The 21,526-nt window shown below is 46.3% G+C and overlaps 1 protein-coding gene across 2 annotated transcripts in view; it reads left to right on the top strand.

Annotated features, from left to right (window-relative positions):
* TMEM185A (transmembrane protein 185A) overlaps positions 1-21,526 on the top strand; it is a 48,222-nt gene that overhangs the window by 2,446 nt on the left and 24,250 nt on the right. For both annotated transcript variants that reach the window (XM_030210383.1, XM_030210384.1), the window contains exon 2: positions 9,192-9,368. In XM_030210383.1, coding sequence (XP_030066243.1) covers positions 9,192-9,368 — 177 coding nt within the window. The remainder of the gene's footprint in view (positions 1-9,191; positions 9,369-21,526) is intronic.

Genomic DNA, 21,526 nt, shown 5'->3' with positions numbered 1-21,526 from the left:
TAAGTCTAAGTGCTTTGAAAATATGCCTCTTTGTATAGGTGGGTCTAGCAAAATACTGACTAATGTTAAAGTGGATTTATGACTGGAGTCTGTCCAGAGGGCAGCTACAAAATTAGCAGTCTTGAACACAAGAAATTTAGGGACAGGCTTATGAACCTCAATATGTATACGCTGGGAGACAGGAGTCATGATAGAGACGTTTAAATATCTCAAGGGCATTTATGTACAGGAAGTGAGACTTTTTCAATTGAAGGAGAGCTCTGGAACAAGGGGGCATATGATGAAGTTAAGAGGGAATAGGCTTAGGAGTAATCTAAGAAAGTGTTATTTCACAGAAAGGGTGGTGGAGGCATGGAATGGCCTCCTGGTGGAGGTTGTGGAGTCGAGGACTGTCAGAATTTAAAAAGGCATCGGATAAGCATGAGGGATCGCTTAGGAAAAGGAAGAGTTAGGGGTTACAGAGGATGGGCAAACTGGGATGGGCCACATGGCCTTTATCTGCTGTTAAGTTTCTATGACATAGCATAGTGTTAAGCGATAACACAGATAGCCTGGAGATTGTTATTGGCTTGGTATTCATGGGAAAAATAATATGGTATGGAAAACATTAACAAATATGCAGTTGGTTAGCTGAATTCAAGCATGCCTTGAAGATGATCTAAAATGGGCTATGCAGGCTATTGTCATGTCGCATTTAGAGCATTCAAAATTTTGCAACCAAAGACCTTTTGGGAAGTAAGGGGTGGGCCGTCTTCAAATCTAGGCTAAAAGCCCACCTTTTTGATGCTGCTTTTAACTTCTAACCCTTACTCACTTGCTCAGTACCCATATTTTATTATTCCCACCTTAGTAATTCCCTTATCTTGTCCCGTTTGTCCTAATTAGCTTGTTAGCTCTGTCGAGCAGGGACTGTCTCTTCATGTTCAAGTGTACAGCACTATGTACGTCTAGTAGCTCTATAGAAATAAGTAGTAGTAGAGAGCAAGCTACCCTGTTGATACAAATACATTGATTGCTAGTGTGTTGAAGGGTATTTAAGTTACTGATCACAGTGATTAAGATACTGTGTGAGGCTTAATATCTACTGGAATGGGTTGAATTATTTGTCTATTTGGAGGCTGAGATTGACTTCCATCTTAATTCCATCAGACAATTGATTCCAATAGAAAACTGCCTTTCCTCTTAGTCTGCTTCTTAGTGACCATTAGCATAGTCTTTTACTTTTAGAATCTTCCATCTACAGCCAGCATTCTAATTTTTAAGGTTTCAGAAGAAACTTAGTAAAAATTGATATATGAAACTTTTTATTTTAGTGTTTATTAATTAGTAAATTCTAATATTCTGGTTGAGACTGTAGGAAGAATGGATTTGTTCTAGAACGGTAAGAATAAGGGTTGGATTTTTCAATATGATGAGCAGTATGTTATATAATGTTGGAAGGGAAGCTCATTTTTAAAGTTTCAAATTTGTGTATGTAGAAATGGGATTAAATGTTATCTGCCTTGAACTTTTAAGGAATAATTAGCAATAAATGCTGTATTAATAGTGTGGATAAGGGTGAGCTGGTTGATAGTGTTTCTAAATTTTCAGAAGGCATTTGATCAAGTCCTTATCAAAGGCTTCTAAGGAAATTACAAACCTATGGGTAAGAGGCAATGTCTTATTGTTTCCAAATCTTTTTTATTCAGTTTTTAAGAGGTATAGCTCTGAGTCAAGAATATTACATGACATTAACAGTAAATAGAAAATGAGATCATATCTAAAAGGAAATAAGGCACATATCATCCAAAGCAAGAGTTACAGCACAACAGCTAGCTTCACACTTTGAGTTGAAAATAGCAAAAATTAAGGGGGGTGGTTTCTCATCTTGTTGGCTACAGTGTTGTGCTTCCTGTGTCAATGGTTGAGCATTGGGCTGGAATACCTGCCGATAGATTTTGCCCTTCTTTTTTGTTGCTCTTCTCGGATACAGTTTAAGTTCTTCCTTTCAAAGTATTCCTCTTCCCATTGTCTTCTTGATGCCTGTCCAAGTTATGTGATGAAGAATGCCCCTGGCTTGTTCATTGAACTTCATAGCATATATCTTTCTTGTTCACTCAAGGCCTCTTCCCAGTTGAGAAGGGTTCTGTTGTATTAACCCCTATACCTAAGAATCCTTTGAGCTCGTTGAGTGATATTCCCAACCACAGATCAGTTGCTTCCATACCCTTATTAGCCAAGGTGATGGAAGGAATTGTTACTGCCCAGCTCACTGACTACCTCTCCACCTTTTGCTTGCTTCAAGCGTCCCAGTCTGGCTTCAGGCTGTGCTATAGTACTGAGACAGTCCTAGCCACTTTAGTTTCTGACTTTAGGAAAGAAATACGCTTGGGGAACAAGGTTCTAGTTATGCAATGCAAGATGTCTGTGCCTTTGTGGTGGTGGATCATGGAGTCCTGTTAAATTTATTAGACCAGTTTGGGCTTTGTGGGAAAGTCATATCCTGGTTTCGGGGTTTTCTAAAGTCAAGGTCTCCGCAAGGGGGGAAACTCAAGTCTATGGGATTCTATTCTTTTTATTTATGCTAATGATGTCACTATTTACATCCCCTTTCGAGGTGACATCCATGGAATTCTCCATAGAATTAAATCGGGCCTTGACTTAATGGATTCCTGGGCCTCTGAATTTAGGCTTAAATTAAATTGGGATATGACTTAATGTTTGGTATTAACCAATCCGCTTGACCATGATGGTCCCTGTGGCAATTTTATCATTGACTGCATTACTTATCCTTTGAAAACCACTCTTAAAATATTGGGGGTTGTTGTTATCGGCACTTATCCTTTGAATCTCGGGTGTCCTCTGTAGTCACTAAATCTTTTAAGGTACTTTGGAAGCTGAAGCAAATCAGACCATTTTCCGTTTTTTTCAGTAGATATTTTCAGGTTACTTGTCCAATCTTCTAGTCCTGGCCCAATTAGAATTACAATAATCAATCTATGCTGGTTGCAAAGAGCGTATTTTAAGGAAGCTTCAAACTGCCCAGAATGCTTTGTCCAGGTTAGTCCTGCATGTGCCACGCTTTGGAAGGTCTACTCCACTGTTGATTCAATTGCATTGGCAGTCGGTCCACAATACCCACCATAGAACAAAAGACAAAGAGCAGACCTTGCTGAAGAAAATGCAGTCTCTATTAATGCTCCCAGGATAACCTCTGAAATGCCCGACATGTCCATGTTTCGCCTAAAATGCAGGCTGCGTCAGGGGCATACAATATCTACTGGTGCAAATCTAAACACTCCACCAACATGGATCAGTGTGTATCTTCCTGGATCCATTTTCACTGTTCCAAACGGACCATGAAAGATACACACTGATTCATGTTAGTGGAGTGTTTAGATTTGCACCAGCTTATATTGTATGCCCCTGATGCAGCCTGCATTCTAGGTGAAACATGGCCATGTCGGGCATTTGAGAGTGTATCCTGGGAGCATTAATAGAGACTGCATTTTCTTCAGCAAGGCCTGCTCTTTGTCTTTTGTTCTACGGTGGATATTGTGGACCGATTGCCTTCTTGCTTTCTTACCCATGGAAAATGTGTTGAAATCCTCTGCTCAGTTGCTATTGCAGTCAAAAAAGCAAATAGAATGCTAAGTCTTATTAGAAAAGGAATGGAGAATAATACAGACCATCATAATGTCTGGTGCCATCACAGCAGAACTAGAGAAGGGTGAAAATCATAAAGGGCATGGAACAGCTGCCCCTATAGTGAACAGCTAAGGAGGGTTAGGTCTCTTCTTCTTGGAGAACAGATGGCTGAGAGTAGCTATGATAGAGGCCTATACGATAGTGCTGCATTTCGATTAAAAATTTTAAATGTGATTCATCGTGGTGTCCAGCCTGCCAGCATCTTCCCCCACACTGTGTCCAGCCTGCTAGTAGTAGTATTTGTGCCCTGTGTCCATCTGTCTCTCCCCCCCCCCCCCCCCCCACAGTCCAACATCTATCCTTCTCTCTTCCCTCTTTTTCCCCCCCCCCCCCCAGGTCCAACCTGCCAGCATCTTATTTCTGCCCTGTGTCCATCTCTCCTTCCCTCTCCTGTTACCCCTCCCCCACCCGGTCCAGCATCTATCCTTCTCTCTTCCCTCTTTTCACCCCTCCGGAGCCAGCATCTTATTTTTGCCCTGTGTCCATCTGTGTTCCCCACCCCCCAATGCAACATCTATCCTTCTCTTTCCTCTTTTTCACCCCCCCCCCCCCCCCCCCCTTTGGGTCCAACTTGCCAGAATCTTATTTCTGCTCTGTGTCTGTCTGTCTCTCTCCCCCCCCCCCCCCCGGGGTTCAACATCATTCTCTCCCTCCGCTCCCACCCCTGTCAGCAGCACAGTCGGCATCTCTCTCTGCAGTTCTCTCCCTTGCTCGCTGCCATGTACCTTCAAAGTTGTTTAGACAGCAGTGGCAGCACAGCACTGTCTATATGCTCCATGCTCTGGAGGCTTCCTCTGACCTGACCTGACCTGCTTCTGTGGAGAGGCTTAGTTTAGGAGCTGAAAATTATTCAGTCTGATTCCAAATTGTTTCACTTCCTCTGAATGTTAAACTATGTCACAAATATGTTCTGTGGCTAGTGCTGCCTCAAATACTTTTTCAGCACAATGAATGCAAAGGAATGTCCTACTTGAAACATAAAAAATAAAATAGAATTGTTTTTTGCTTCACTATTCCAGTCACTGCCAGCTCGGTTAACCTAATTTTGAATGTTTTGTCTTTCTTTTCAAAACTTATTTTTTTAAATTCTTTCTCAAATGTCAGTTATTCATTTGTTATGCTGATTTTTTTTTCACTTACACATTGGTCTGATATTCAAAAGCATTTATCCATATAGCAATAGCTGCTATGGAGGTAATGCTATAAAGAGGACACCAACATTTAGGTACCAGAATAACAACATGTACATGCATATGTGTGCACATACATGATTAATGCCAATATTCTGGCTATGTGCTATCCTGTTAAATGCAACTAATGCAGTGGTGTGTGGTTTGAAGGTGGATGTACATATGGATGGAGCATAGTTATGCACGTAAATTATAGAATACTGTAATCTATGCATGTTTTTGTAGCAGTCTAAGCGGAGGAGTGGCTTAGTGGTTAGGGTGGTGGACTTTGGTCCTGGGGAATTGAGGAACTGAGTTCAATTCCCACTTCAGGCACAGGCAGCTCCTTGTGATTGGGCAAGTCACTTAACCCTCCATTGCCCCATGTAAGCCGCATTGAGCCTGCCATGAGTGAGAAAGCGTGGGGTACAAATGTAACAAAAATAAAATAGATACTATTGGAGATTCTACATGGAATGTTGCTATTCCACTAGCAACATTACATGTAGAAGGCTGCGCAGGCTTCTGTTTGCAGGACGTCAGACTCACAGAAGCAGAAGCCTGCGCGGCCACATTGGTGATCTGCAAGGGCTGACTTCTACATGGAATGTTGCTAGTGGAATAGCAACATTCCATGTAGAATCTCAAATAGTAGCAACAGTGGAGGAGTGGCCTAGTGGTTAGGGTGGTGGACTTTGGTCCTGAGGAACTGAATTCGATTCCCACTTCAGGCACAGGCAGCTCCTTGTGACTCTGGGCAAGTCACTTAACCCTCCATTGCCCCATGTAAGCCGCATTGAGCCTGCCATGAGTGGGAAAGCGCAGGGTACAAATGTAACAAAAATAAAATAGATACTATTGGAGATTATACATGGAATGTTGCTACTATTTGAGATTCTACATGGAATATTGCTATTCCACTAGAAACATTCCATGTAGAAGCCTGCACGGCCACATTGGTGATCTGCAAGGGCCGACTTCTACATGGAATGTTGCTAGTGGAATAGCAACATTCCATGTAGAATCTCAAACAGTAGCAACAGTGGAGGAGTGGCCTAGTAGTTAGGGTGGTGGACTTTGGTCCTGGGGAACTGAGGAACTGAGTTCGATTCCCACTTCAGGCACAGGCAGCTCCTTGTGACTCTGGGCAAGTCACTTAACCCTCCATTGCCCCATGTAAGCCGCATTGAGGCTGCCATGAGTGGGAAAGCGCGGGGCACAAATGTAACAAAAAAAAAAAAGTTGTGTGGCTGGTATAAGGAGTCAAACCTAAATTATTTGCATGTATTTGCTGTGCTAGTATTCTGCTCTAAAAAACCAAAACACAGTAACTGCTGAGAATGTAAATATGAGAGAAATGAATCCCCATGATGTAATTCTTGACCAAAATTAATACAGTACTGTCTTCTAGCTTATTTCTCATTTATCAACAGATGCTGTGTTTTGCACTTTTGTTATGGCTTGAAAATGCATCCAAATGTTAAATGGCTTCCATATTAAGAAATGCATAGTAACTGCAGTACATCTGGCTAGTTAGCTTTGTTTTGACAAAAATTTGAGCTACTGTGTTCTGGCTTTTCAGTGCAGTATTCTGTAAAGAAAAGAAGGCACCTCTTTATAGTATTGCCTTTTATGGGGACAAGTATATAAAGTGGGTGCTAATATTTAAATGCTGATTATGCATGTAAATGATTAGAATAATGGCAAATATGCATGTAAGTGTGCACATACACACAGAAATCTACAAATTCTGCCTTATATTTTGTGTATTTTACAGCTAGGTGTACATGAAGGCAGAGTCTGGGCAGGACTCTGTGTAATTTATAGAACGGTATAATAATCTATCTATCTACTTATCATTTCTATAGCGCTACAAGGCATATGCAGCGCTGTACACCATACACAGAAGACAGTCCCTGCTCAAAGAGCTTACAATCTAGAAGATAATCTATGGCATGTAGGTGCACTGTTAGAGCACTTTCCCGTATAGGGCTAGATCCGTAAAAGGCTCCCAAAGTTAGGCGCTGAGATGATTGCGCTAACCTAGTATTCTGTAACGGATGTTCTGCTGGAGCATCATTCATAGAATACTAGCTTTTGGCATGAGCATTTGTGCTTACCAAAGGCTGGTGTGAACGCTCGTGCCCAAGTGATGGCAGTGGGGCGTGCAAATGCAGGTATTCTATAACATCATGCCTAATTTCCAGGAGTGCCCTTGTCCCTCCCATGGTCATGCCACCTTGGTGTTGTAAGCTGTATAATTTAGGTGCACATGTTATAGAATGGGGCATAGGGCAGATCCATGCATAACAACTAATTACTGCCAATTAACTGCTTGTTAACACCAATAATTGGTAGCACCTAATTGACTTATTATCAAACATATAAACGGCGAGTGACCGTACTCACTCGCAAATGCGCAGTAGAGACCTTCTCTGCCCCACCCCCGCGTCAATACGTGATGACGGGGGGCAGAACACAGAGGGTCTGTACTGCGCATTTCTGAGGGAGGGACACCGCCGTCTAATGCTCCCCCCACCCGAGTCGCCGCTGCCGCCACCCACCTTCTACCCGGTTGGGCCCTCGCTCCACTATTGAAACAGCGAGGGTCCGGGAACGCAGCACTGAGCTCTGCTGAGCTCCCGACATCGCTCTTCCTTCTTCTTCTCTGCCTCTGTCCCGCCCTCGACGACGTTACGTCACACGAGGGCGGGACAGGCAGAGAAGAAGAACGAAGGCCGACGTCGGCAGCTCAGCAGAGCTCAGTGCTGCGTTTCCGGACCCTCGCTGTTTCAATAGCGGAGCGAGGGCCCGGCCGGGTGAAAGATGGGTGGTGACGGCTCGGAGGGGGGGGGGGGGGGGGGGGGCAGCGGCGAACTCGGCGGCGGGGGCGGGCCTTTCAACCCCCCCTTCCTATAATAGCCCGTTTTTACGGGCTCAAAGGCTAGTTAGTTTATATGCAGTTTTGGGTGACTTATACAGAATCCGGAGGGGATAATTCTATATCTATGACTTTTTCAGCAGTGTTATATAGTGCCTCTGAAAATTCTTACAAACTACCTCAGCTCTATCTAGCTAGTATCAGCGGAGCATGGGCATTCCAGCTTAGTCTGCAGACTTCCAGCTGCTATTTGAATAACTATTCAGATTAGGTCAGCAAACAGGCTGTCCTAAATTTAAGCACAGCTGTATGAATGGTGGCTATCACTGGCTATCTGTTTAGTACTGGTACTTGGCAACACTGAGTATATGTATATAGTAGCACTTCTGTGGGTAGCAGTACTGAATATACATAAAATTATTTAAACATTACAACTGGTGTTTAAAAATAAAGCACTACAGTAGCTTAATGGAAAACTGTTACAAAATTTTATATCATTGGTACTATATCCCCTGTTGCCTTGCCTGGGTATTTAAGATGGGCACTGGGAATTGTTGGAGAAATTGTAGGCAACAGGGGGACATGTATCATATCTGGTGAAATGTGTTTAGTGATACAGCATTTTTGGACTACCAAAATTCATACTTTACAGCAGATTCTTCAGGTGGCCTATCCAGTTCAGGTGGAATATTGTTTGCTCCATTTTAAGCCTGTGGGAGTCAAAAAGTAACAACAAACTAGCTACTAGCCCTTTTATGACGAGCAAACTTTATTAACGGCCGCTTGGAAACAGCCATTAACACCCCCTGTGGACAAGGTCCATGAAAAATTGATTATATTTATGAAATGACTAAGCTTACTGCTATACTGCATGCTTACTTTTCATAAAACTTGGGACACTTATCACTAATGGTGATCATCTGGGGTTCCGGGCCCATTCTTGGAGTCCTTAGTAAGCCAAGGGATTGGAGTTTTTGTTGTTGGGGGGGGGGGGGGCAGGGGAGCTTCCTGTTCTGAAGAGTGAACACTGGGCTCCAGTGGGAGGAGCTTGGATCTTGCCTGTGTGGCGAGGGGAGAGGCTAGAGGGATTGGGAAGGATTTTCTGGATTTCTGATTGTGTGAAGTGTTGTGGTTGAACAAATCATGTATTTTTCATAATAATGATCAAAAATAAAGTTATTAAAAAAAAAAACTGACTGCTGCACTTGAATATTGGCCTATCCTTTTTTGGGTGGCTTGTTACTTTTCCACTGTTCTTTTTCTCTTGCCCTCACTCTTCTCTTTTCATGTGATCTAATCTTTCAAGAAGCCTCTCCCTCTTCCGTTCTTTCCCCTTTTCTCTACTCCAATAGGTAATTTTGATGCTGCAAATTTATGACTTTCATAAAGTGTTTATGTGGGGGGCACAGATCTAGCAAATGAAATTAATGCATATTTTTTTCCTTCTCTTTTAGCAAATTTCTTATTTATGCCTGCCTGTTGCTGTTTTCTGTTCTCTTGTCTCTCCGTTTGGATGGTATTATACAGTGGAGTTTCTGGGCTGTGTTTGCTCCGATATGGCTATGGAAGTTAATGGTCATAGTTGGGGCTTCTGTGGGAACTGGAGTGTGGGCTCGAAACCCACAATACAGGTAAAATAAAGATTTTTTTTTTCAAGTATGGAGTGCCTTCTGAGTATACTATAGAAACCTATATAATCATGCTGTATTTACTGAATTTACTTTTGTGCTTTATTGTTATAAATGTTAGAATGTGTCACATTTTCCTAAGCAGTAATGCCAGTTAATCTAAAGGCTTTACAAGTAAGTGGGAAAACTATATGTCCCTTATATTTTGCGCTTATATAGTACTAGGAATGTAAATATTGATTTATTTTTTCTAAGCACTTAAAGGAGTGTCCATATTTTTTTTAAACTTATAGTAGCATGCTGCAGTTTCATTAGTGGCTAGTTAGTATTTACAAAACACTGTACATGGGAAACACATATTTATTGCAGCCTGGAAAACTGTGTTCCCTCTCACGCTCGCTGCTGGAAGAAGTTTCTTGGCAGCTAACTCAGTCTCACTGGCTGGGTTACTGAACATAGAATTTTCCCTTGAAGGGGGTGAAACCTGTTTTCTGGCCATGATTAGGAGTGTGAATGGGAGCATGCGTGTAATGTGAATTGTGCTGTGATGGCTTGAAGATATTTTCTTTCCACGTGAAGTTTGTTAGTAGGTCTCCAAGTAAGACAGATCGATACTATTTTCTGTGTGGTTTAGACATTCATATTGAATTTTGGATCAAGTTATTCGACAACCGCTGACGCAGGTGTACACTAAAATATGGCCTGTGTTGGGTCTCCAAGAAAATTTGCCCCCTTCACTCCTTTTTGTGTCTTACTTCACTTCTTGGTTGTACTGTTTTGATACAGTATTATGGCTGGAAAAGATCTGTCTTGATACCAGTGCTGAAGTAAAATGATCTAACTGTGTACATTTATTGCACAGTCAGCATGTGAGATCAAATCAACAGGATCATTCAGTGAGATCAACCATACTTGGAACAAGAACTGCCTGAACATAAGAACAGCCATACTGGGTCAGACCAACAGTCCATCTAGCGCAGTATCTTGTTTCCAACAGTGGCCAACCTAAGTCATAATTACCTGTCAAATCCCAAAAGGTAGCAACGTTCTGTGCTGCTAATCCCAGGGCAAGCAGTGACTTCCCCGTGTCTGTCTCAATAGCAGACTATGGACTCTTCCTCCTGGAACTTGTTCAGACCTGTTTTGAACCCAGATACGCTGCTGTTACTACATTTATTTATTTATTTATTTATTTGGATTTTGATCACACCTTTTTCAGTAGTAGATCAAGGTGAGTTACATTCAGGTACACTGGATATTTCTCTGTCCCAGGAGGGCTCACAATCTAAGCTTGTACCTGAGGCAATGGAGGGTTAAGTGACTTGCCCAAGATCACAAGGAGCAGCAGTGGGATTTGAACTGACCACCTCTGGATGTCAAGACTGGTGCAGTAACCACCAGAGCTTACCTATTTGTTGAGTGAAAAAATATTTCCTATTTCCATGTAACTTTGAGTGTCCCCTTCAATTCACTTCTGCTTGTTGTACACCACTCAGGATTTGTAGACTTCAGTCATATCTCTTTTCCAAGCTGAAGAGCCCCAGCCTCTTTAGCCTTTCCTCATTTGAGAGGAGTTCCATTCCCTTTATCATTGTGGCTGCTCTTCTTTGAACCTTTTCTAATTCCAGAAAGGGCGAAGAACAAGAGACATCAGATTTGAGATGGATCCTTGAAAAGATAAAAGAATATCAAAGGGATATGTATTTACATTAACGTCCCAAGGATAAGTCCAGACAAATGGGTTGTGACCGTCTGCCAGGAGGTGGAGATAGAGAACTCTAATGAGTTGTGCCTCATAAGCTCCCGCGCTTAGCAACCAAGCCAGTATTCTTTATCTCCAGCAAGTGGGATAGCAGCTCCTGTGTGCTGTGGTGATTGGTGTGGCCTCCTATCCTGCTTGAAGGTTCAGTTGAGTTTGGGGTTGAGAATATTCTGTGCCCCAGGTGTAAACCTAGTGGTCTAGGTCCCTCCCTACTCCCCCCGTTGCCACTTTCTATCTCTTTATCTCGTACTTCCCTTCTCTTTTTCTCCTGCCTCTGTCTTAAAAAAAAAAAAAAAAAAAAAAAAAACTAATCCAGCCACTGCGGTTCTTTTTGAGAGCTCTTTTGCTGTGGGAAGATTGTGGGGCTTCAGTCCCTTGGAGGTCACCTGACTATTTTCTGTGAATATATTTATTATTTCTGTCTGAGCCTATTAAGTCTTGTGCGTGCTGCGGCGGGTAAGCTCTCGGCTATCGTTTCTTGTAAGCTTTGCTTTACTTCTGTGGACATGAAGTACTCCGTCTCTGGGAGTTCAATCTGGCCACTCTTCGATGGTGGGCTCAGCGCCAGTGGCTCCTGCGCTCTGCAAGGCTTTGGTGGCCATTTTGTCAGCTGGTTCCTCGCCTGTTACCGTGTCCCAGGATGTTGGTTTTATAGGGTTAGAAGTCTCTGCCCTGCCATTTTTACCTGAATTTGTTCTTTTATTACATCGGGCCTTTTTATTAAAGTCAACTCAAGCAGCCTCGCCTTTCCGTCATGTTGCTTTTGAGGAGTAGCTTCCTAAGAAATGAAAACTTTTTCTGTTTTGCAGGATTTGCAGAGTGTTCCTCCCCAGGACTCAGAAGAGGCTTTATCTGTGTATTCTGACTGTCCTAGTTCTGCTGATGGTCCTGAGTTGGACATTTCAGAGGCGGACGGGGGTGATGATCCTACTGTAGCTAGGTTGTTTTTGACTGTGGATTTGCTTCTGTTGATTACAAAATCTATGTAGGCTTTAAACATTTCTTCCTCTGCTTCTCAGTCCTCTGATCCTGCTACATCTATTATGTAAGGTACTAAGAGACCTCCTGTATCTTTCCATATTCATGAGGCTATGCAGGAGCTTATTGCAGCTCAGTGGGAGACCCCTGATTCTAACCTCCGGTTGGCTTGCGCTATGTCCAAATTATACCCCCCTTCTGCCATCTGATTTAGAGCAGTTTGCTCTGCCTAAGGTGTATGCCCTTATTACAGCAGTTACTAAATATACCACTATCCCTTCTGAAGGTGGTACTGCATTAAAGGATGTGCATGACTGCAAGCTTGAGGCTTCCTTGAAGCTTGCCTTTCAACTAGCTACGTTAAATTCTAAGGCAGCGAATTCGACCCAAGATGGCGGCGTGAGCAGACGCACTCGTGGGAGCTCCTGAAACCTACTCGGAGTTTGTGCAATTGAGTTTCCTGGAACCCTAATTGGTAAGAGGAAAGGGAAGCCCAGTTTGCCTACCTCCACGGGCAGGGCAGATCCCCCTCCGTTGCGCCAGATGACGTTGCAGGAATCAGGTCTTCGAGTACTGGGAACCGGAGGTATCATTTCTGGAGGTCCGGGAGATCTTGGAGGCCAGAGCGTAGAGGGAGTTTTGTTGAGCCCTCCCCAGATAACAGTCCCCCCAAGACTGGGAGGAGAAGCGGAGACAACGCGGGAGCGTCTCGCTGAGTCCGGAAGTCGGTTCCCTGCGGATGTGAGTGGAGACCCCGTTGCCTCTTCAACACCGGTGAGAACAACAGCTCAGACAGGTTCGCTGTCTGAAGGAAAGCCTGGCGAATCCTCATTGAATTTTGGAGTGTTGATTAAACCATCGACTGTTATACTTGAACTTCTATGGGAAGCAATACAAGGCCTTAACACCAACTTACAGCAAATTTCAGGTATTTTGAGGGGAGATGTGACTGAACTAAAGCAAGCTCAAAGTGTGGTAAAGTCTGAAATTGCCGAACAGAAGATCAAAATGGAGAATTTTGATAAAGACTTAGTAGCAGTGAATACCTCAACGTTAATGTTGATAAAGAATAGTAACTTCTAGCAATGAAAAATAGAATACTTAGAAAACCAGATCAGAGAGAATAATTTACAATTTCTTAATTTCCCTAAAACTCCTCTTATCCTGGCTTTTAGAGATGGTTAAAAAATATTTTACAGAGGTATTACGTATCCCTTCAGAGAGAATTCCACCTATTACCAAGACACAGTATATTTCAGGTGCTGGCATGAGTAAATTGCCTATTAAACCTCAGGCTGGTGTAAAATTGACAGAGTTTCTAGAACATTCTCTGGAAGTAGTGACTGAAAGAACTACACTGCTAGTTACATTTGCCTTACAATTAGATCAAAATAATATATTTAAACTTCCGACACATGAACTCCCCATTTCCATATCATCAAGCTGATCAATCCATAGACTGGTGGGTTGTGTCCATCTACCAGCAGGTGGAGATAGAGAGCAAACTTTTGCCTCCCTATATGTGGTCATGTGCTGCCGGAAACTCCGCAGTATGTTCTCTATCTCAGCAGGTGGTGGTCACACACAGCAGCAGCTCTGGCTAGGCCTCCAAGCCTAATCCTTAGGTTTTGTTGAGGCCTGGGGTTGAGGGCTCTTTTGAGCAAGTGCAAACCTGGTGGTGCCAGGTCCCTCCTTTTCTCCCCCCTCCCGCTGGCTCCGTTTAAAAAAAAAAAAAAAAAAAAATATTTTTAAACGTCTTTAAAGGCGTTTAATTCGACGTTTCTTTAAACGTTCATTGCAGCTACTCACTGGGACACCAGTTCGTTACAGCTCGGAGCGGCAAGCAGGTAATTTTACCTTTTTATAGCGGGCAGGGGGTTCCCCGATTCTTCTCCTCGTGGCAATGGCGTCGGAGGGCGAGGGCGCAAAGGGTCGCTCCCCGGATCGCTGGAGCGCTTCTAGAGGGGATGCGGGGGTTTTACAACCTGATTCGCCCTTGATGGGTGATAGTTTAGTGACCGATGAATGTCCCGGTCGTTCCTCCGGCGTGGCGGTTTTTTTCCCGCCATAAACGCCCATCCCCCGCTCCTCGCCTCCGCCATCTTGGCCGGCCACGCGGCTCGGACGGCTTCTTCGGGGCCGCCCTTGAGGTTGGAGACATTAATGCCATGAACGCCCTTAATTTGGGCGACGGCACAAAAGCGGCTAAAGTTAAGCGCCGTTCTTCCCGCGCGGCTCCTTCACGGAGTTCGCGCCGGACGCCATTTTGGATGCGCAGCATGTCTCTCCCCCGCTATTGCGAGCGCCGGTTGAGAGTGCGTCTAGGGCTGTTGCCCAGGCTGCGGAAGTGCACAGTCTGGGGGGTTTCTCCCCCGAGTTTGTTTTGCTGCTGCATCAGGCTTTCCTCATGCAAAACGCTGCCCCTGCTCCCTCTTCTGATAAAGAGGTTGAGGTTCCCAGAGGTAAACGCCCTCGGGTTGATTTCCAGGCCTTGGAGGACTTTTGTCTCCTCCGATGTAGATGAGGGCAGCGTGTCTGAGGTCTCCCAACGATCCTTTGCGGATTCCTTGGAGGAGATAGATCCCCGCTCGGATGGAGCGGATGACCCCTCTGCAGCGCGGCTTTTTAGCCCAGAGGATTTGCCCAACCTGTTGTTACAGGCCATGGACACTTTGAAGATTTCCTCTCCGGAGGACGTCTCTCCCTCAGCCCCTGTTGGCTCTGCCATTATGCTGGGGACGAAGCGCCCGCCTAGAACCTTCCACGTGCATGATGCCATGCACACCTTAATTGCGGCTCAATGGGATGTCCCGGAAACGAGCCTTAAAGTGGCTAGGGCTATGTCCCGCCTCTATCCTTTGGCTGTGAGTGAACGTGAGGCCTATCTGTGGCCTACCGTGGATTCTTTAATCACTGCGGTGACTAAGAAAACGGCGTTGCCGGTGGAAGGTGGCACGGCCCTAAAGGACGCCCAAGACAGAAGATTGGAGGCGGCCTTAAGGTCGTCCTTGGAGGCAGCTGCTTTAAGTTTGCAGGCCTCAGTTTGCGGCTCCTATGTGGCCAGGGCGTGCCGGACTATGGTGCAGCGGGCTTCCCCCTCGGATCATTCCTTGAGGGCTGATTGGCCGGCCCTGGAATCGGGCTTAGCCTATTTGGCAGACTTGCTGTATGATGTCTGGAGAGCCTCAGCTAAAGGCATGGCTCAGACAGTCTCTGCACGGCGGTGGCTTTGGCTGAAACATTGGTCTGCTGACCACGCCTCTAAATCCCGCCTGGCTAGATTGCCTTTTAAAGGCAAGCTGCTCTTTGGGGTCGAGCTGGACAAAATCGTGACCGATCTCGGCACGTCTAAGGGCAAGAAATTACCAGAGGTCAGGGCTCGGGTTAGTACTCGTCCCGATACCTCCATACCGCCCGGGCAAGTCGGGTTCCTCTGCCCCCTCTTCCTTCAAGAGGAATTTCTCCCCCAAGCAGCATTCCTTTCGCAGAGACCGCCGTCCCGGAGGTGCTCCCTCCGGTCCTCCCCCAGGGTCTCGTACCCAATGACGGGGCCTTGGTCCACGCCCCAGTGCAGATTGGAGGACGGCTGTCCTCGTTTCTGGGCGAGTGGACCACTATAACTTCAGACGCGTGGGTGCTGGAAGTCATCAGAGACGGCTACAAGCTAGAGTTCTGCCAACCCTTAAGAGACGGGTTTGTACTCTCTCCCTGCAAGTCTCCGGTCAAGCTGTGGTAGTGCAGCAGACCTTGGACAACCTGATCCGCCTGGGTGCGGTCGTTCCGGTGCCAAAAAATCAGATTGGCAAGGGACGTTACTCCATTTACTTTGTGGTTCCAAAGAAAGGAGGTTCTGTCCGGCCTATCCTCGACCTCAAAGGGGTCAATCGGGCCTGGAAAGTGAGGCACTTTCGCATGGAGACTCTCCGCTCTGTTATAGCGGCAGTGAAGGCAGGAGAGTTCTTGGCTTCCTTGGACATCAAGGAAGCGTACCTGCATATTCCCATCTGGCCTCCTCTCCAACGCTTTCTGCGTTTTACAGTCCTGAGACGACACTTCCAGTTCAGAGCCCTCCCTTTCGGGTTGGCTACTGCTCCGCGGACCTTTTCCAAAGTAATGGGGGTCATAGCGGCCTTCCTGCTAAAGGAAGGAGTACAAGTCCATCCTTATCTGGACGACTGGTTGATCCGAGCCCCCTCTTATGCAGAGTGCGGCAAAGCTATGGACAGGGTAGTTGCTCTTTTGAGCTCCCTGGGATGGATCATCAACTGGAAGAAGAGCCAGCTGCGCCCGACTCAGTCCCTGGTGTATCTGGGAGTTCGATTCGACACCCAAGTGGGCAGAGTGTTCCTGCCAGACAATCGGATTGTCAAGCTTCAGGCTCAGGTGGACTAGTTCCTAGTAGCCTCTCCTATTCGGGCTTGGGACTACGTGCAGCTGTTGGGCTCTATGACTGCCACGATGGAAGTAGTGCCCTGGGCCAGGGCTCATATGAGACCACTACAGCTATCTCTGCTGCTGCGCTGGACTCCGATGTCGGAGGATTATGCTGTGCGCCTTCCCGTAGACCCAGCAGTGCGCAAGGCGCTGAGCTGGTGGACGCAGACAGACAAGTTGTCTGCAGGATTGCCTCTGGTGACCCCGGAGTGGATTGTCGTCACAACAGACGCCTCTTTGATGGGCTGGGGAGCCCACTGCTTGGGAAGGACAGCGCAGGGGCTCTAGTCTCCTGCAGAGGCAAGTGGTCTATCAACCTCCTGGAACTCAGAGCCATTCGCTTGGTGTTATTGGAGTTCATCCCGGTACTCGTGTTGAAGCCTGTACGGGTCCTGTCGGACAATGCCACGGCTGTGGCCTATATCAACCGCCAGGGAGGTACCAGAGCGCCCCTCTAGCCAAGGAGGCTATGAGTCTTTGCCAGTGGGCGGAAGCGAACCTGGAGCAGCTTTCAGCGGCCCACATTGCCGGAGTCATGAATGTCAAGGCGGACTTTCTCAGTCGCCATACCTTGGAGCCCGGAGAGTGGCAACTATCTGCTCAGGCGTTCTTGGACATCACGAAGCGCTGGGGCCAGCCGAGCCTAGATCTGATGGCGTCATCTGCCAATGGCCAAGTGCCGCGCTTTTTCAGCAGAGGACGGGACCCTCGATCCCTGGGAGTAGATGCTCTTCTCCAACGGTGGCCGACACAAGAGCTCCTCTATGTGTTCCCGCCCTGGCCCATGTTGGGCAGGGTGCTAGACCGGGTGGCAAAGCATCCCGGCAGGGTAATCCTGGTGGGTCCGGATTGGCCCAGACGTCCCTGGTATGCGGACTTGTTCAGGCTCTCAGTCGACGATCCTCTGCGGCTGTCAGTGGAGCAGGGCCTGTTACATCAGGGTCCCGTGGTGATGGAGGATCCCTCTCCCTTTGGTCTTACGGCCTGGCTATTGAGCGGCAGCGTCTGAGGAAGAAGGGCTTTTCAGACAAGGTCATCGCCACTATGCTGAGAGTGAGGAAGCGCTCTACTTCTACTGCTTACGCCAGGGTTTGGCGTATCTTTGCAGCATGGTGTGAAGCAGGCTCACTTTCTCCCTTCACTGCTCCAATTTCTTCAGTGTTGGCGTTCCTGCAAGAAGGTCTGGAGAAAGGCCTGTCGCTCAGTTCCCTTAAAGTCCAGGTAGCGGCTCTGGCTTGCTTCAGGGGCCGCCTGAAGGGTGCTTCCCTGGCTTCGCAGCCAGATGTGGTGCGCTTTCTCAAGGGAGTTAATCACCTGCGCCCTCCTCTGCACTCAGTGGTGCCTGCGTGGAATCTCAACCTGGTGCTAAGAGCATTGCAGAAGCCGCCTTTGGAACCCTTGTCGAGGGCATCTCTGAAAGACCTGACGTTGAAAGCAGTCTTTTTGGTGGCTATCACTTCAGACAGAAGAGTTTCCGAGCTCCAGGCGCTCTCATGTCGAGAGCCTTTTCTGCAGTGCACTGAGGCAGGAGTGACTATTCGCACAGTGCCTTCCTTCCTGCCCAAGATTGGTTCTCGCTTCCATGTGAATCAGCAGCTCTGTCTCCCTTCCTTTTGTAGGGAGGACTACCCGAGGAGTACTCCGCTCTTGAATATCTGGATGTGAGACGAGTCATCATCAGATACTTGGAAGTGACCAATGATTTCCGGAAATCGGATCATCTGTTTGTCCTGTTTGCAGGTCCTCGTAAGGGTCTGCAGGCTGCTAAGCCTACAGTGGCAAGATGGGTCCAGGAAGCCATTGCAGCGGCTTATGTGGCCGCGGGGAAGGTGCCGCCTATCCAGCTGAAGGCTCACTCCACGAGAGCTCAGGCGGCCTCGATGGCAGAGGCCGGATCCGTCTCCTTGGAAGAGATATGCAAGGCGGCAACGTGGGCTTCGGCTCATACATTCTCCAAGCATTACCGTTGACTGTGGCTGCACGGGCGGAGGCCCGGTTTGGAGCTTCAGTGTTGAGGTCAGGGATTTCTATGTCCCGCCCTGGGTGAGTACTGCTTCGGTACATCCCACCAGTCTATGGATTGATCAGCTTGATGATATGGAAGGTAAAATTATGTATAATCATACCTGATAATTTTCTTTCCATTAATCATAGCTGATCAATCCATAGCCCCTCCCAGATATCTGTACTGTTTATATTCTGGTTGAATTTTAGGTTCAAGTTTAGCCTTCAGTTACTTCAGGAGGACTTCGTGTTCAAGTTCTTCTTTCACTTGGATTCTTCAAGAGTTGAGACGACTTTGTGTTACAGTGAGCTGCTGCATTCCTCTCCCCTCCGTTTTACGGGGCTGGATTGAGACATAAATTCTGCCGGCACTCCCTCCCGCTTCGTGCGGCTGTAGGGCAGCTTTGTACCCCTCCCGCTTCGGCGGTGTTAGGGTCAGTCAGCTCCTCCCGCGGTTGCGGTTGCAGGATAAGCCAGATCCCCCCGCATCGGCGGGTGTGGTGTCCCTCCCCCGCTCCGCGGGGATGAGCTGGACGGATTCCCCTCCCCCACTTGTGTGGGGATGAGCTGGGTTAATTCCCCTCCCCCGTTTCGGCGGTGGTGAGCTGGGCAGAGTGTCCCTTCGTGGGTGTAATTCTCTAAGTGCTGAGTCCTGCGGATGGAGCTTTGATATCGACATACTGAGGAGTTTCCGGCAGCACATGACCACATATAGGGAGGCAAAAGTTTGCTCTCTATCTCCACCTGCTGGTAGATGGACACAACCCACCAGTCTATGGATTGATCAGCTATGATTAATGGAAAGAAAATTATCAGGTATGATTATACATAATTTTACCTTCTTGGATCAAAAATACAGATATTTCCGGATTTCTGCAGAGAAACTCAAAGAAGAAGAAAAGAGTTTTTGATGTTAAAAGAGAGGGTTCTCCGTATAGGAGGATCCTTTATGTTAAAATTTCCTTATAAATGTTATGTTTCTTTGAATGCAGTGAATTATATATTTTTTTGATCCAGGGAAGTTAACAGAGTTTATTTCTGCTAAAGAATTATTGCTGTAAAAGTTCTTGATTGCTAACGCTTATCCTGGCTGTGATACTTTAGGCTCTCTCTCCTCTAGGTAATATTTCTTTTTTCTTTTTATTGATTCTTTAATTTCCTAGATCTTGGGTCAACAATTTGTGGACTAAATAAGAGGAAATTTTTTTGCCTTTTTTGAAATAATATGCTTAATACTTTGTGTGAAGTGTGCATCTATGTAATATTGCATGAATGTAAATTTAATTATTCATAAAAAAAAATTCTAAGGCAGCAATTTCTTGTTTTGTAGCCAGGGCTTCTTTATAGTGGATTCAGTAATTGTCCACTTTGGATTCACCTCCAGACTTTCTCCCTTCCCTAGAGGTGGTGGTGTCCTATTTGTCAGGCATTCTTTTTGATACTCTCCGAGCATCGGCTAAGGGTTTGACTTTGGCTGTTTCAGCACAACACTGGCTTTGGTTGAGGCATTGGGCCGTGATGAGGCATCCAAATCTCATCTGGCAAAGTTGCCCTTTCAGGGAAAAGTACTCTTTGATGCAGATTTTGAGAAGATTGTTAAAGACCTGGGATATTCCAAGGTCCAGCGTCTTCCTGAGGACAAGCCTAAGTCTCATTTTCAAGAAGTACAGTGGTATAGACTAGGGAAGGCTAGTGCTTCCACTCAAAAACCTTGCTTTTCCTCAGTCTTCTTTTCGAGGAGGCAAGAAGCCCTTTTACACTTCCTCAAGAACCTCTCCCGCTTTGTAGCCCTCGTAATGACGGGATCGAAGTTCACTCTTTGTACGTATACATAGGTGGGCGTCTTTCCCACTTTTACAAGGAGTGCACCACCATTATTGCAGACCAGTGGGTCCTCGATATCATTCTCCATGGCTACAAGCTAGAATTTTAAAAGCCACTAACAGATCTTTTCATGCTGTCCCCTTACAGCAGCTCTGCTAGAGTCAAGCAGTGCTAACTACCTTAGCCTCTTTAAGGCGACTGGGGGCCATTCAGCCCGTTCCTCTGGCAGAGAGGGGCACGGGTCGATATTCCATTTATTTTGTTGTCCCAAAGAAAGAAGACTCCTTTTGCACAGTTCTGGATCTCAGAGGGGTGAACAAGTATCTCGGAGCGCTGCAGTTTCACATGGAGACTCTTCGTTCTGTCATAGCCTCGGTCCAGCCAGGCGAGTTTCTCATCTCATTAAACCTCAAGGAGGCTTATTTTCATATCCCAGTTTGGCCTCCTTACAGGAAATTTCTCTGGTTTACGATCCTGGGAGATCATTTTCCGTTTAAGGCCATGCATTTTGGCCTCGCCACTGTACCTCGCAAATTTTTCCAAAGTTATGGTGGTGGTGGCAGCCTTTCTTCGCTGGCAAGGGATCCAGGTACATCCTTACCTGGACGAATGGCTAATTCGGGTGCCTTCTTATCAACAGACGCTTTGCAGTACACAGTCTCTTCTTTCTGCGTTGGGTTGGGTGGTGAATTACAACAAGAGTCATCTCACCCCCACCGAGACCATGGAGTTTCTGGGAGTGTGCTTCAATACCCAGACGAGGATGGTTTTCCTGCCTCAGCATCATCAGCCCAAGATCAAATTCTCAGGTCTCTCTCCCCTCCCCCCACCCCGCTGGTCAACAGTGGAGGCCTCGCGCGCTCTTTATCTCTGCTGGTCAAGAATGGAGGCTTCCTGGTCTATCAACAGATTGGAACTTCGAGCTGTCTGGAAAGCTCTACTAGCCTTTGCACCTCTTCTTTGTGGGAGGCCGGTGCATGTGCTCTCAGACAAGGTCACAGCTGTCTTATATCAACAGACAAGGAGGAAGGAACAAAAAGTGTATCTCTTGCCCAGGAGGCATGTCATCTTGCGTCTTCTTTTTCAGTGGGCAGAATTGAACATACTGATGATTTCAGCGTCTCGCAAGCGGGTTTCCTTAGCAAAGTGTCTCTGGACC

The sequence above is a fragment of the Microcaecilia unicolor genome, chromosome 7 (genome assembly GCF_901765095.1).
Source record: "Microcaecilia unicolor chromosome 7, aMicUni1.1, whole genome shotgun sequence".
Classification (NCBI taxonomy): Eukaryota; Metazoa; Chordata; class Amphibia; order Gymnophiona; family Siphonopidae; genus Microcaecilia; species Microcaecilia unicolor.
The sequence above is the reverse complement of the archived record's forward strand: the minus strand, read 5'-3'. Positions and strand labels throughout refer to the sequence as shown.